At 38.3% G+C, this 17,419-nt stretch overlaps 1 protein-coding gene across 4 annotated transcripts in view; it reads left to right on the forward strand.

Annotated features, from left to right (window-relative positions):
• The window catches only part of KCNQ5 (potassium voltage-gated channel subfamily Q member 5), a 282,191-nt gene that overhangs the window by 230,827 nt on the left and 33,945 nt on the right, over window positions 1–17,419 (forward strand). For 2 of the 4 annotated variants that reach the window (XM_058834706.1, XM_058834707.1), the window contains exons 4-9: window positions 932–1,107; window positions 1,543–1,668; window positions 8,523–8,633; window positions 10,559–10,654; window positions 13,914–14,008; window positions 15,524–15,550. In XM_058834706.1, coding sequence (XP_058690689.1) covers window positions 932–1,107; window positions 1,543–1,668; window positions 8,523–8,633; window positions 10,559–10,654; window positions 13,914–14,008; window positions 15,524–15,550 — 631 coding nt within the window. Of the gene's footprint in view, window positions 1–931; window positions 1,108–1,542; window positions 1,669–8,522; window positions 8,634–10,558; window positions 10,655–13,686; window positions 13,776–13,913; window positions 14,009–15,523; window positions 15,551–17,419 lie in introns of all 4 variants that reach the window. The other 2 variants (XM_058834709.1, XM_058834708.1) reach the window with 2 other exon arrangements.

Consider the following 17,419-nt stretch of genomic DNA (forward strand, 5'->3'; position numbering starts at 1 on the left):
ATACAAGCACCACAAAACCCTAAGATTAAAATCAGGTATTTCTTACAAGGGCTCTTTAAGCTTTCAAAGTTTGCCAGGGAATTAATCATGAGGTGAGGAAGAACAGAGCTTGTTCTGTGCTTTTCTACTCTGTGCACAACAGCATGTCTACCACAATCATTGTAAAAGAACATTATGCCTTCTCACAGCATCCGTGTGCCATCACTCTGCTGCTTCTCCTCCTCTCCCCTTAAATGCTGTTCTGGCTCTGAGGACAGCTGGCTGATTAGTTCATGCACACCAAAGTTGTTCTCACAGTTTGACTCTGTGACCTGAAGAAATAAATCCTAACACTTGCTGAGCTTCAACTTTCCAAGCTTCCAGCTAAAGGAATGCTTCTGAGTACCCAGTGCTGTATTTCCTCCCTTCCAGGAAATGGTACATCAGGGGAGTTGTGTCCAGAAACTACATTCCTCAAACACACAGTGTCTGTTCTCATAGCAAATTAGTACTGTGCTTGTAAGTCCAATTCTACCAGACTCGCACCGCTGGGCCTGCCCTATGTTTTTCTTACCTTAGTTTTCTTTTTTGTCTTTGCACAGAAAAGTTGTTATGGAAAGATAGATAAAGGGGGAAAGTTCTAATCCATCTACTGATTTGTACAGTTTGCTACATCTGGTTTCAAAGTTTCTATGTGAGGTTTCTTCAACACTGCTCCTATTATCTACAGGCTTTGAAAATTGCTAGCCTCACTTTTCACCCTGGAGACTCATGAGGTAGTTTTGACACCAGCCCTGATCTCACATCCCTATCTCAAACAGCAATCTCTGAATTTTGGATTCCCATCCACTACAGGAGATCCTCTTTTGTCCTTCTCATTCAGCTCATGTAGGTGTATGTACTATTTACTGATACTTGGACATTAATGCCTTCTGTAATATATTTCTTTCAGACATCATTGTTCTCATCGCTTCAATAGCAGTTGTTTCTGCAAAAACTCAAGGTAACATTTTTGCAACATCAGCACTGAGAAGTCTTCGTTTCCTACAGATCCTTCGTATGGTGCGCATGGACCGAAGAGGAGGCACTTGGAAATTATTAGGTTCTGTAGTTTATGCACATAGCAAGGTATGTAATCCTAGATACTAATTTTGTCTGGTTGATATCTTCACTTGATGTATTCAAAAAGAGACCAAGGAAATAAGCATTTATTATTTTTGAGCAGAATACCTGAAATTTTCTGAAGTAACATCAGTTGTAATATGAACTAGCACAGATACACCAGCTGGCAACTGTTATGCCAACAGTTTTTAGAGATCTTGAAAATGTTGTCCTTAATGTGCAGCTGTAATTTGTTATATGTTTGGGATATTGCTGAAGCATCAAACGATAAGAGTAGATCTTGTCCACTTTTAGACAAAATTTGCATCCATAGCGGGCACTTGACTTTTAACTGCAAAAATGCCAAAAAACATTTATAAAGATATTTTCATTTTGTCTTCTTGAGTTATCTTTCTATTCAGTCCATAAAATGGGAATTGATCTTTGTTCTCTTTTATCTAGGAATTAATCACCGCCTGGTACATAGGATTTTTAGTACTCATCTTTTCATCTTTCCTGGTTTATTTGGTGGAAAAAGATGCAAATACTGAATTCTCCACATATGCAGATGCTCTCTGGTGGGGCACAGTAAGTACAGAAAAATACCATGGACTCGTTAACCAGTATGCTAAAGCGCTTTGAATTTCACCTACTGAGGATTTTAACTTTGTTCAGTGAATTGTTTTCACTGGTTTGAGAAAACCGGTTTGACAAAAAATTGGTTTGTGAAACTTCCTCCTTCAGCTATTCATTTGTACATCGACATATTTCAGTCCATCCTGCAGAACAGTTGTTCATGTATTTCTGCTGCAAACCAGACCACTAAACATTCAAGAGAAGAAAGCATTGTGCTTTTTAACCCATAGCCTTTCGATAATATAATTTGTGATATGGCCCCACAAAGAGCTGCTTTGATACAAACCAGAGGGCTGTAAGTGGCAGTGCAGGAAGAGGAAAAAGTGTCAGGAAAAAGAGGGAAAAACATTTTACATCATCTTTGGCATGAGGGAATCATCAATGCCCTTTAAAAGATGTTGTTTTTCCTTCCTCTGTACCTAGAGGACAAAGACCAAGAACAAATTTGTTCGCTCTGGTTCAGCACTGTTATTTTTTATAGGTATAAAAGGTCTGATTTACTTGAGATCATAGTTAATTATCAAATCAATTGTTTTTACTTTGTTGAAATCTGTGGGATCTAAGTACATGCCTGACTGCTTTTCTGAAGGAGGATTGTATGAATATGGTTTAAGAAGCTAGGCTTTCAATGAACAACAAAAGGCTAGTTTCGAAGTTTTGATTTTTATTTTCTTTATGGCATAATGTGTAGGGGGTTTTGCTTAAAAAATGTCCTATAGTGATCCAGATTTCTCCACTGTGTGAGAGTTACTTAGGCAGCTTAAGAAATCTGCCCCAACAAAGCCTAAGGCAATTATTGTCAGGCGGTGTAAAACTGCTTTTCTTTTCCTTCTGATGCGGTAGAACACACGCAGTGTGCTCTGGCAGTGTCTGGGTAGTGAAATGATACCTGGGAGATCATTAATGCTGACAATAACATAGAGCACTCATTAGTTTCCTTGGAATAAGTGTGAGACCTGAGCCAGCCTCTGCCACCTTTCCTTATCAGAGGGATGCAAAAACTAAGTTTTATCACCTCAGACCTTTTGCTGATAGGATTTCATCTAGATTTAGTAGTATCTGCAGACTCAGAGCATGCACACAGGGACTGTGCAAAAGCCCTTTTCAGAATTGCAAACATTTATAAGAAGTTTTGTCTGCATTTTGAGCTAAGGTCAAGGTCACTCACTATTATTAGGGGTAGTTAGTGTATTTGAAATTTGTTCATCTAAGGGCTAGTCATTTGTTGCATGTCTTCCCTAGAGAATATATTTCTGTGTTATCATTGCACAAAATTAGGAGCAAAAGGCCAAACCTAAAAAGTATTATGTGCACATTTACAAATATTCAGAAATATATTTTGCTGAAACTTGTTACTTTAGAGCATCAAGGCAGATTGCTGATAAAATATACATTTTATTCTGTAGTGCAAACACACATAAAATTCATATTGGCTGGAGTCATGAGAGAAGGTTTTGCATTCAGTTGCATCACTGTAGTTTATTTTGTTTCCCGTTTCTTCAAAAGCTGAGTTCTGGGTTTGCCTTAAAGCTTTCTGATCTTCCTGTATTGACATAGTTGTGAAGCATCTGGCATTGGATGCTGATGTCCTGCTGATGGGAACCCCAGCTCTAGCAGTCTGAAAACACCATTGCCCCTTTAGGGCGGCAGTGGGGATGTGGTCCTGCAAGAGACCCTCCTGTGGCTGTGCCTTCTCATGGGAATGGATCTTTTCAGATGTCTGATTTCCCAGAAAACAGCCTCTACCTCTCTGCAAGACTCTGTGTGCCTTAGCACTGCACAGGCAGGGAGTCTGGGCTGAGCAGAGGATTGTACCCACCTGCCAGCTGGAATGGGAAAACGTATGCACAAGGAATGAGAAAGTCCAAGCAAATTCAGCTCCACTCTGCATCTGACTGAGGCTTGTGTTAGATTCAGATCCTTCTCCCTGAGCAGCTCTAGCAGCAGGAATAAGACCTTTATTTTAGAATTTGCTTCTCCACTACCTGCTGACTGCTATTTTTTAAGGAAAAGCCCTGCTAGGAAATAATCATTGTATAAAGTGGTGCTTAAAATATTTTGTACACTCTGAAGTGAAAGTGCATGACTCAGAGGTTATATAAGTAGTGCAACTGAGAAAATCAGGAATCTTGTTCTGATTTCAGCAGGAAAAACAACAAATTTTATTTAAAAACTTGAAAATAATATGTACTGTATATTTCTATATATTTTCTTCTTTTCTTGGTGTAGGACATGAATATATTTAAGTTTTTAATGCACTTAAGCAAGTGCACAAAGTTACTAGAAATCAGTGTTTCCCCTTAACCCGTTATCTTTGCCTTTTAATAATAGTAGGGTTTTTTTACGAAATATAAAACAGTATGTGGGAAATGTATAATCTGCTTCTTAGTCATGGTTGTTTTTACTGCCAGAGTAACCCACATGCAGATTCTTGAAAAGGACAGACTGTATGGCATTTTAGGGGAAATCAATGCATAACATCATTGGTTTGTTTATTTGCAAAAGTTGCTCTGACTTAAATCACAGATTATCTACCAAACTCTGGACTGAATTGTCATGGCAGAGACACAAGAATGAAAAGGCTGCATCAAAGTCAGGCACAAATAGTCACGTTAAATTTCAGTCTTTTAGAGGCACTTATGCTTCTCCTTACAGGATCAGCACTAGTATGCTGCAATTAACCCATTCATTAATTCAGATTAATTAAGGACCATACACTGCTATGGTTATTTCACTGACTCCATTTCTGAAGCCCATATTTATATACAGAAATGAAAACCAGGGTATGGCATCCATATTTACATATGAATACTCCACTGTATTTGCAATTTCATGCTGTACTGTGCGATCTGCTATTGAATCATCATGTTAATATTACTACTGTGAATATTCTTGTGGTTGAATAAGTCCACACAGTGTTGCCTAACACAGTAGCACACAATGGTGAGTGTTATATGAAGAGCTCAAGTTCAAAATTTGCTTTGGTAGAGAAGATAAATTCATTTAACAGAAGAAAATAATAAAACTATGTGGGAACAAAAGGTCAATTAAAAAACTGAAGTATTTAAAAACCAAACCACACGTGGTTTCCTGAGATATACTGATGTTAACTAGAACTGTGGATACTCATAGAGACATTTAGTCTGTACTTTAATTAGCTTTAGCTGCAAATGTAATGCAGCTGAAGTTTCTGTCCCTCTTATATATTTGACAGAATTTATCTTAATAAGTCTTTATTTTCTAGTAGTACCCAATAGTTACACCTGGACACAGAATGGCTCTCCACAGTGACCTGTTAATGAGCAAAATATATTGCAATTAATTACATTGTCACAATGACTAGTTCAAATGAGTTAACATTGATGAAATTTTTCCCATTTAATGTAAAGAGAGCATGAGCAAACTGTATTTTTTTCGGTTAAGCAATGTCAGGTAATGATTCAAAAGGTAAGTACTGCTAGGAGAACATAAAATGACATCAGAAAGAAATATTAGGGTAGAGAATGGCCTCCTGAGCTCTATCTCACCTGATTGAAGTCATCTAAGTTATATCATAACATCCATTATTATATTACCTCATTTATAGTATCATATTTATTAGCTCCAGCAATGAGTAAACAGATGTTCTACCATAATTGTGAGTTTTGAGCCTGGCCAGATGACACTGCCTACTTTGGCTAGTCTGTCCAGACCCCTCATTTATAGAAGTAACCAAAATGGAGTGGTTTGCATCTGGTGTAAAAGCCAGGACTCAGCTAGCTCATTTAATCATGTAGGAGTGTGATTCAGCTGCTTAAACACAGGCATACAGGACAACCAACAACAGTACTGCTGGACAGTCTGCTGCCTCTCCTGTGGGTACTCCCTGTTCAGATGCCCTAGTATATCTCTGGTGGTACTAGACTTTTTTTTTTCCCAGACAAGCCCAAGTCCTACATTTTAGGATAGGATGAGTTGCCTTTGGTCCCTTCTCTCTTACCCACACAATGCTAGCTGTAATTTCTGTCTGCTTCTCGCATGATTATCAGTGTTGTCTGGAAATTTCTTATGTTGCCATGTTTTCCCATCCAGTCATTTTCCACACCCTGCTCAGTTAATTTAATCTCAGGATTATGCCAGTCAAGGCCTGGCCAATGGTTTAATCATTCACTACTACTACACTACTACTAATACTACTACTACTAGCACTACTTACAAAGATGCAGTGGATTGTTCCCAAACTCAACCCTGAAGCTGTCCAAAAAAACATTTTCTTAGCTGTGTGTGAGAGTAGTATGAAATGAAGATCAAACCCCTTTGCTCAGTGTTGAGTAAGACAGTACAGCATGGTGCTGACACCTCTACACCCCTGTAAAGACCATCCTGAGATAAAATAGCTCAAAGTGAGCAAGAAGTCGCTGATATTCTTAATCACAGGCTGATACCATTAAGTCCTTAGTACCTAGAAGAATTGAGGGAAAAGCTTTCATAGGGTCTTATTATTTTCTTTGGAGAAATTCCAGAGATACACTCTGTGTGACTGCTCCTGGTTTTGGATTGCTCTCAGATGTCAGGTCCCAAAGGTTCAAGTTTATCTCTGACTTCTTTGGAATACAGTTCGGTGGCAATATCATTAATATGCAGATAACGCTTGGTTCTGTTTCCCTCTCATCAGCCCAGACAGGAGATATCTCTGTACTTTCCAGCGACTGGCAGAGATAGGGAGCTGGATGGAAGCCAAGAAAGTGGGCTCATTCCAGAGCTCCAAACTGCTTTGCAATAACTGGCCTGGAAACAAATTTTGAGGAACTTTTATTCAGGGATTCATTTGTTCAAGTGTTTCATTCCTCTTGGGCTCTTAATGGCCTCAAACTGTTATGCAGTCACCCTCTGATGTGAAGAGCTGTGATTATCTTCTTCAGCAAACAAATCAAGTCCCTCTGCCAGGCCAAGACCATGGCTGCACCAGCTCATCTCTGCCAGAAAAGAGAGAGTTGTATTCTCATGTTCCTTCCTTCCTCTTACTCCATCTCAGTCTTTTGCTGCCTTATGCAGGCTCTGGAGCTTGTTAGGCACGTCTGTGAGCTGACACAACGGACCAAAGCACCAGAAGCAAACCATGCAGAAATGTGGATCATTTTCTGCCCCTTCCTGGGTGGCATTGGCTTGACAAAGAGTCCAGAAAAGGCTCAGAAGAAGAGATGGGGCAGGGAAGTGAAGAGGAGCAAGAGTGAGACCTGATAGGCATGCAAGGTGGTGTGTCTGTGACCAGGCTAGTGTTACAAAACTTGAGACTTGATAACCACTGGAAATTTCAGCTGCAGCCTGAATTCATCTCTCTTACTTAGTTTCTGTGGCTTTCTCAGGGTAAATTACACTCACAGCTTGTTCCCAACAATGGGAGCAATTAAAAGCACTGTTTACTATCTACAGAGTCCTAAATAGTTGAAATCTAATTACTTCCAAAAGACTTTCCTTCTTTTGTCCCGTGGTGACCCTGACATTAAATAGAATTGTTTTGGCCGTCTTGCCTAGGAATGAACTTTGAGGAAGCTGGAAGCAAAATAATGTCTCTAGAAGGCAATTTCCTGAAGAATCTGTTGCTGCCAGAATATTTGCTAAGCCTGAACTTGCCCACATTTGGTACACGATGTAAAATAATTCTCCATGCACATGTTCTCCCTAATAACAGGCCCCGGAGTCCTTGGCATCCATCCTACTGTTGTCTATCTTTGTCCTTTAACATCGTGTGCCGTTGCCTGAGCACGCGCCCCGCAGCCTCCCAGCCGGCCCTTGGGAATCCTCTGCTCTGCCCACACCTCCTCCAGCTGCCTGCACCAGGCAGCTCTGTGGGTCTGAACTCTGAGAAAGCACACAGACACAACTCTTCTGCCAGTCCAGTCCCCAGGTATGGGATTGGTGTGCTTCCTGGGCCACAAGTCATCTGGAGGGCAATTCCTTGGGTCAGGGAGAGCCCTCAGACTCATCTCATAATCACCATTATCTCAGTGGCCATGTTGCCCATGGTCCATGTCAATGAGCCCTCTCTCCTGCACTAAAACCTGCCTCCCCCTTTCTCTTTGACCTGTCCACAGGTAGGTCTGAGCTAACATGGTCCAACAGCCCGAGGTACCTCTGCATCTGCTGCTTCATAGTAACCTTTGGACTTTCCTGTCAGGAGTGATGTAGTTGTATCTGAGCCCGTCAGGAGGAAGGGGAAAGGACCAGAAACTTTACTTAAAGTTCCCCCCAGCTTATGATTAGTGTTTTTCGTGTTTCAGAAGAGAATTCACTTCAAATTGTACTGATAGGTTTGCAGAAAATGCAACTGCTTCTTGCAATTCCTTTGACTTTATATCATCAACAAGTATCAACTTCTTCCCTTTTATATTCTTCCAGTATCATCTCCATGTAATTTATATTTGTTTAGTTAGACAAACACATACCGTTTCCTGCAGAGAGTAGGTGAAACACCTTCACATCTATGGAAAAGAACACTTTTTTTCTGCCCAGCTTATGTAATTTCCTACCATTTGCCTCAAATTTGAGATCAAGATAATTTTTTATTATTTTTAAACTTACTGCTTAGTTAGGTGTTTTTCCCACATTTATTATTTATCTCAGTTTTATTTAGTCATAAACAGTATTACATTTTCCCAGGAAAGTGTAAATGTTACTATGTTTATGTTCATTTTTTTAGAAACAGCTATATGTTTCAGATGTCTTGGATTAATTAGTGGAAATGGTGCTTCATGCAATGTAAATAAACTGCAACTAATCTGTCAGTGACTTCTGGTAAATCATGTTGTTCATTCATTTCTTTTTAGATCACATTGACAACCATTGGCTATGGAGACAAAACTCCTCTTACTTGGCTTGGAAGGTTGCTTTCTGCGGGATTTGCTCTACTTGGCATTTCTTTCTTTGCACTACCTGCTGTGAGTATGCCTATAAAATTCATAAAAAATAATAGAAACTCCTGTAGGTCATGCCACTGTTACGATACAAAAAGCTAAAGGAAGCTGTCTACATGAAGAACTACTGTTTAAGGCTTTCTGCTCTACAACACTAGTGAAAGTGCTATCCAAAATCCAAAGAAAAGGTTTGGTGTCCTTGCTTTAGTTTTGTAAAATTTCTCTGGCATGGAGAAAACTGGGAAATAACCCTAAATTAGGTTACATACTATTGTGTAAAGTTGAAAATCCATCCTTTTTTTATGAATTGCGACTTATACATTACTGCTTTTCTTTCAAGTTTTTCAAAACAAAACAAAACAAAACAAAAAGGCACATTGTATGTTTTTCTAACTTACATTATAGTGAAAAAATTAGCTATTTCTAACAGCTTGTTTTGTGTGGCCACGTTCAAGCTGCCAACAGAGAGTAGCAGAAGGCCTTAAATCAACTAATAGTTAATGTTGTTGAATGCAAAAGATGCAACTATCGTTTTCTGTGAATAATTGTAAATAAACATTACAGTTTATTTATGTTGTTTCTGTCAATGCTCAAGAGGCTAATGGAAACTGGAATTATCTAATGACTAAAATATAGTGTAGCTTCAGAAATAAATTCTCATTTTTGTGAGCGAACCTCCTTTTTTTTTTAATTAGTTTTGAATAAGTATGAAATGAGAAGTGGCATTTGTATTTTTTGTATTGTCTTCAGTGCTATGTCTTTTGATATTTTAGTACCATATACTTTATCTATAGATCACTATAAAACATGGATGTTATAATACTTCATTTATTTTCATCCATATAGATAAACCAAAATTAGAAGTCAGAACTTGTCAACAGCATTAAATTATCTGGTGCACTGCATTTATTTCTTACTCTAGCTACAAAGTGTATTTCAGTATCTTTGGCATACTATAATGCATTATAATTATAACCCATTACCTGTTTGTGAATCCTTGACATTTATTGATATCTACTGTAATTAATTCCTTTTGTCACCTAGTCACCACTAACAAGAAAGCTAGTCTTAGTAGCACTACAATGAAAAGATGAATACCCTTGCATATTAGAGATGCCACAACTTTTGTTCCTTATGTCATATCCATGTACAGATACTAGGTTTCCTCATAAATAGTTCTGTGCTGAATCTGTCTGTAATACAAGAGGTATGTGGGGAAACTTTTGCACTTCTTATAGTATTTTATCCTGACTAAGAATCAAGTGGAAATATGCTTCCTTATAATGCAGACATGTTCAGTAAAAGTATTAAATTCCTTGCAAGTCAAGAAGGAAAACATCCTCAGTCCTTGGATCTATTCAGTTTCAATCAAACTTATTTTACTCAAAGGTAAAAGGCTAAAAGAGGAGAAGTTTCATAATCAGCTTTTTCAGCCTCTAGAATGAATAATGGGTATTATTTAATGGGAAAGATCAAGAAGAAATGCATTTTCTAACTTTTCTAAAATCAAAAGTTATAATAAGTACTGCAGATGTGGACTTCGATGTCCATATATATCTGGCATATTTGTCAGCTGGTCATTTCCTCGTTCCTGACTCAAGTTCCTCTGAATATCCCTGCTTGATTTCATAAATAAGTATCTGTATCTATGGCCTTGTTACTTGTGCACAACATAGTGTACAGAACATTGCACTTGCAGGAATGTAGTGTCGCACAAGCCCAGGCAATGGGTGGGATGGATGGTCATTGGCAGCACCACAGATGTTATGTAAGGAATCTCCTGCTTCAACAGGAAAGGGGAACTACTTCTGTGCCTTCTACTGTCATAAATTGGTCATAAATGTGTTATCTGAAGAAACCATATGGTGTGACATCATCACAAAATATTTGTAATTGGTGATGTATATTTGTTCAAAGACTACCTACACATTGATAAAATGATATTGCAGGGCATCCTTGGCTCAGGATTTGCATTGAAAGTGCAGGAGCAGCATCGTCAGAAACACTTTGAGAAAAGAAGGAATCCAGCTGCAAGTCTAATTCAGGTAAATATGAAATCACCAAAGAGATAATCACAGGTGATTTAAAGTACATTTTGGAACGACTCTTATTATTTCCATTTGGAAAGTTTTGTGGAAATAATATTTAACAGATTGGTTAGTTTCATGAAATAACATTGTTCAGTGACTGCTATGTGTTGCCATAATTCTGTACAGAATCACAGATTGATTTAGGTTGGAAAAGATGTTTAAGATCATCAAGACAAACTATATATAGCATTTCTGTGTGTAGTTTTTGTTCTTCTATCCATGTCAAAGAAACAGAAGAATGCCAAATGCATGCCTGAAGTCAGAAAGCTCTTTGGAAAAAGAGAACTGATCCCTACACAGCCCAACTGACAGCACAGCGCTCTTGCCTATATTAAGCTACTTTTCATCTACTACAGGGCTTAGAGTATTTCAGTGAGTGATAAACTTGGTGAAGATGAAAAGTGTCCTGCCCAGAGAATTGCTTTCACTATTAGTCAATTCAAAAGCTGGAAATGTAGGCACTAACAATTTCAGAATGTCTGAAATTATCTGAAGTTGTGCTGATATGATGGTGCAAATCAACAAAAAAAAGTGGCATGGTATGTTTTAGGCAGCTGTTTGCATTGGCTTTTTCCTGAACTTTCAGTTCTAGTTAAAACTGAGAAAATACTCTAAAGAATAATTTTGCACCAAGCTTTACATGATGCACTGAAAAAAAAAGGCAAGGAAATAATCTCCTAGAGTCCTAGTTTATTTTCCTAGGATGCCAATTGCTCTATGTGGGCAATGTATTTTGGTTTGTTTTTTTTTTAAATAATAAATCCAAATAAAGAAGCTGAGCATGAATATGTTAGAGTTCCATGCTAAGTACAGATAGATGTCAGACTGTCTTTGAAGCATTCTTAAAGTAAATAAATATTTTTAATTATTACTGTTCAATTATTTTAAATCCTAAATATTTCAAATTTAATATTTTTTAGAATAATTAACAAAAATAATTCTGCTCCTTTTGTGTCTAGTTTAAAATTACTGTTTGGTGTATTTTCTAACATTTATATTACAATCTACTTCTTCCAAGTTTGATTGCCGGAGGAAACATGTAATAGATTTAAGTTTTGGATACAGCTTTTTTTATTATTTTATGACAGTTCAACCAAAATATTAGTAAGAAAGCATGCTAAATAGATTAAGAGTAGCTAGCTGCCCAATTTTGGAAAGTGACTCTCATTGGGAAAATTATTGTGAACTGAAGACATTTGTTGTGGGATCCCATGATGAAGGATGTTCAGCAAATACATGTTCATTTAAAGGTTCAACACTTTCAGTGATACAGAAATTAATATAAAATTGCTGGTAGAGATATTTTCTGAAGGCACAAGGCCTGGCAAAACAGGAAATATGAGAACAGACACACAGGAATAAAACCAAGGACAATCTGGGTGACTTCTAGGGTGAAAGGATTACTGCCAAATGTTTTAATACAACAAATACAAAACGATCTAGAAACTGAATCTAGATTATTACAAGATGTCTCTATCCCAGTATTAGTGAATCAGGAAAGGATTTGATGACGCATGAGAAATACAGAAAAGAAAGACTGGGAAAGAAGGGTCAAGAGCTTCATACAAGAGTTGCCAGTATGTTACTACACCTGGTTTTATTAAAGTCCTTAGATACAGAACCATAAACATAACAAGGACAAGACTGATACTACTGAGTATGATGATGCTCACACTAATATGCTACATACTGACTTAGCATCTACAGCCTGTGAGACTGGAATATTGGAGAGAGCAAATAAAACATTGGGAAAAATGGGTCAAGGACTGGAGAAACATTTGTGTTCATAAATGCAGGATGTGTCTGAACTGCATATCATTAGGTACTGTAACAGTGCCCAGGTTTTTTTTAATTGTCTCTAGTTTATCAGATGTCAAATGTCTAATTTCTAATTTCTAGATTAAATGTCTATTTTCTGACCAGTTACGCTGTAGAATTAGTCTGGGCTAACTCTGTTGCCACAGATAGACTCTTTGCTAGAGCCTCTACCTGACCTAAAGATAGCTGTAGAAAAGTGAAATGTTTTGTATGGATACACTTTTCTCAATTTCTTTTGTTTATAAGAAATATTTAGTCTGAGAATTATTTGAACACAGAAGCTCAGAGAGGAAGTCTTGGAACCTACTGGACCATTTAATGTAGCAGACAGAAACATAACAAGTAACTGGGTATAAGCCAAACCAAAGAGTTTCAAATTAAAAATAATGCAGTAATTTTTGACAATGATAATGATCAACCAATGAAGCAATTTTCAAAGTGAGTAACAGGTTCTCCATCTGTTAATAAAGACTGGATGTGTTTCTGGGAGATACGCAGTAGGAAAAAACAGGGTATTAGATTCCATGCAAGAATACCTAGATGACATTTAATGGTTCACAATATACAGGAAGCACAGATGCTCAGTTAATACAAATTAATATGGTTATGCTGACATCAGGGAACATGCCCCAGCTTGTAGAACCAAGGCTCATCTTACTATCTACATGCACTATAAATCTAAACAACGGATACATTTTCAATGCTATGCTTTGGTCACTTGCCTTTGAAATTATTCCTTTTGTGTTTTTAAACATTTAACAGTGTTTCAAACCACAGCGAATGCTTCTCTTTTCTTCTAAGTGCTTTTTATCTGGTTTTCATTATGATTTGCAGAATGTATTATGACATTTTCTTTATGTCAAACTGCAAGTTTGTGTGGGTGTCCCCTATGGACTCGTCACAAATAAACCACTGCAATACTTTTCTGAGCACCTTTATGTGCGGAACATCTTCTGGTGCTTTCACAGAGCCAGTAACTCTTATCTTATTGCACAAGGTATACTGGGATTCACAAAAGTTTTGGTAGGTTTGTACTGGTATTTCCTGAATCAGCCTAAGCGAGCACATCCTGGTCTGAGCAAAATCCCTTCACTCCATAGTCAGTGCGGTGGCATTGTCACTTCATTTTCTTGGTTCCTTTGTGCTTTTCTATTGTTTCCCCATACCAGGCTTCCTGGCGGTTTTATTCTACCGACGCCAGCCGAACAAACGTGGCAGCCACCTGGCGATATTATGAAAGTATTCTTCCTCCCCTCAGGCATGTATCAGTGCTATGAATGATAAGAGAAAGATACGACTTGTATTGGTTACTAATCTTCTTTTCAATTTTTTGTTTCATCCCCTACTCCCTCTTGCCTTGTTTTTTTTCTTTTTTTACCATATATCCTGCACGTAGTGTGTATGGCGTAGTTATGCTGCTGATGAGAAATCGGTTTCCATTGCTACCTGGAAGCCTCATTTGAAGGCCTTGCATACCTGCAGCCCTACAAAGTAGGTACAAATATGGCAGCTGGTGCTGTTTTTGATGTCTGTTCAAGCTTATAGAGAACTAGCATTTGTCTGTTTTGTCTTGGTTTGTTGTCTTAAGTCCTCTCAAGTGTTCTCATTAAAAATTTCAGCTAACAGATCAATATCAGGTAGGAGCCCAGGAACAAATACAAATCATTGCTATTTATCTTAGAAATGTATTAGAAACATTTTCCCATCAACCTACTCATGCATCACAGTTAATGATTCACCTCATTCCAAATTATCCTTAAGGAGAAATATTAAGTTTAATGCAGAGTTTCTTCCTTGGTTCAGTGGTATTTTTATGCCTGTGCCTCTGTATAAGGCTGTGGCTGCAGATCTACCTTTCTGAAGAAAGAGTGCCTTGTGGTATTTTGCAGGTGAATGCACTGGGGAATTTGCTCCTTTTTGTCATAACTTCTGATATATTCAGTATTTCCTTAGGACAAACTATACAGACAGTGGAAGATGTCTCAAAAGACCTGTTGCCACAGTTTGGCAGACAGGAAATATTTGATGTCCTACTTTGGGTGAGAATTCACAGAGTTTGGCAGCCCAAGACTTTTCAATAATTTTCAATAATTCAGTAAAAGGTTTAGCAGAAGGCAGCAAGTTGACTGATTCAATAAGGGGCACAGATCAGGAAGTAAAAGACACTTGATAAAGATCAAAAAGGAGAGCATTAAGAGCCTTATGGGAAAGCTCTGATAAGCATCTTAACTGTTGTTAATTGCAGACAGTGCAAGAGAATTAGTGGTTTCTCTCAAAGCTGGGTGATGAACATCCACATGACAGTAAAAAGGTAATTGTGTGCCAAAAAGCTCAGCCAAAAAGAAGTTTGGCTGGGTATCCAAAGCTGATCTTTGAATTTCAAAGAGTTGACAAGAACAGAGCCGTAAGTAATCCATTACCATAACTGCAATTCCAAACTGCTCCACACTAAAAGGAGCTTTTAGATTAAAAGTTACATGAAGTATTGATATTTTACATATACAAACAGGTTGAAAGCAATGCTAGTATAAATGGATGGATAGAAAATTACATAAATAATGAAGCTGTATCCCACATAAAACAATCTAAAATATGACTGTCCCTCAAAAGTACATCTACTTCATATTTTAAATAAGCATATTGCTGTGCTATCCTAAAATTGAACCTTTTTATTCACCAGAAATAACTTATCTAATAAGAAACTACAGCTTTCTGTTATATATGTGTCATCAATGCATTTTGCCTAAGTGCTTTGCCAACTCAGTCTGCAGTGGTATGTACTAAGCATGTTATGCATGTGTTAAAAAACCTGAAAAGTTTCTTTTCCAGAAGCACTGTAGTTATGAGTCTTGCTTGAATGCTTTGTGGTTGCTATGTAACGTGTGTTGTACACCAATTAACATACCCATTTACGTTTATCATGCATATAACATCATCTGTAACTAAGTAATGTGATTACTATCTGCATAACAAGTGTGTTTTTCCCTCCCACTCCCTGACCTGAAGAAAAGAACAAGGGGAATCTTCTAGCAGGTTTGTAATTTCTTTTATTTCTTTTATCTGTGAAATTGCTGTTTCCTAATGGCTTTTAGATGTCTTGGGTTTAGATGTCTTGGGTTCTGTGTAGTAGGTTCAATGAACTGTTGATAGATAATTATCACAAATTGAATTTTTTTTTTAACTCATATGCTGCTGAAATTTTCTTCTTTGTCACAGTTTTTCTATGGGAAAAATAGGCATTTTTTTACACATCTAGCATGCTGTAGCTTTGAGGGGATCAGTCAGTGGACCAGCCTCCCCAGACCCAGCTCCTGGGCAAGGACAGGACCCCAGTTTCTGCTGTAAAATCAATGCAGGAATTGCAGTGGAAGTTACAGACACATAATTTAATTTGGCAATGTGAAGAAGCCCACCAGCCCTCCATTGAAGGGAGGACCCTTTGATGGGGCTCGTTGGATGTCACTTTTGTCCTGCAGGAGCATCCCCAAGGGTTCCTCAGTGCCATGTCTCCACATTTTCTACCTTTTCTGTCATCTCCTCCAAGGAGCATTTTGAGACACAGGAGGTGGGGGGAAAGCAGCACTGCAGTGTCTCACCTCCTCCTGGCTGCATGGCTTGCACTCCCCCATGGCCCAGTTCAAGCAGGACAGCCAGACTGGTATCTCTGCTGAAGAAAGCCCCACTGCTGGCAGCTGGGAGCACAGGTGGGCTTCTACCTAGCCTAGATCCCAGCTGAGCACCGACTGCACATGCTGGCAGTGGCATGTTCTAAGGCAGTGGGAGAAAATGCTGGTCTTCGCTGTAGTGATAGCCCAGATCCTTAGGGATAGGAAAGAGGCTGTAAGAGAAATTATCTCAGGGATAAGATGGGGGGTTAGGGATGGGAATCAGCAGGCGTTTGGCAGCTGGCACTGCAGTATCAGCACACTCAGAGAACAGCAGACTTTACCTCCCAGCAGAAAATGCTGAAAAACCAAGGAAAAAAGTGTTGATGACACATCAGCCCCTGAAATTCATTCAACCCTGAGTTGTACTGTGGGTCACAAATGCTTCTGGGTTATTCAGTCAGTGATGAAAGTCTTCACATCAATTACCCATTCCACTTCCCAGACTGCTCCTCTGGCACCTGACTCCAACCGTTTCCTCCAAGCACATGTAACTGCTGTTAGTGTCACTGTCACTCAAAGGGACAGGATTTGCTCTGTCAGTTCTGGGACTTTTTGTATACATAACCTCCACATGCTTGCTAGCAACATATTGATCTCATTAAATTATTACAGTCTGATCCAAACTTCTTGTACTCACCAGCTGTATTTCCTAGTCCTTTGACAGAAACATTTAAAATTGACTTTTTTAAAGGTGACACAGAAGTTGCCAGAAAATGAGTACATCCCTCTAAAACTGGGATTTGTGCAGAGGGGAGAGGTTATCCCCAGCTGTACTTGCAAGCACTAAAAGAGACAAATTTACTAGAATCTACTTTTTCATCTACTGGAAAATAGATGGAAAAAAAAAAACCAGTAAACCAAACACCCAGCTGTCAAAACCATGTTATGTTCTCCATATTAATGATAACAATTGTGGATTCAAAAGAAGTCAACAGTTTAGCAGATTTATTCGCTTTATATTCATGGAAAGGAAGATGTTTGCTGCTTCAGAAATGCATAACTAGTATGTGAACTGCTGCAAGTTAGTGTATATGTAAAAATGAACTAGTTAACTTCTGAGATCATGTTCTACAGTAAACACCCTACAGAACCCTCAGTGCCTTTTAAAAAAAGGTGTGTTTGTCAGTGGCTGTTTATTGCTCTTACGCTGATATATCACCGTATGTTTGTATCACTGGAAATACATGTGGCATATGTGGTCTTTTGTGGCAAAAGATGTAAATGTGAACTGCTG

The sequence above is a fragment of the Poecile atricapillus genome, chromosome 3 (assembly GCF_030490865.1).
Source record: "Poecile atricapillus isolate bPoeAtr1 chromosome 3, bPoeAtr1.hap1, whole genome shotgun sequence".
NCBI lineage: Eukaryota > Metazoa > Chordata > Aves > Passeriformes > Paridae > Poecile > Poecile atricapillus.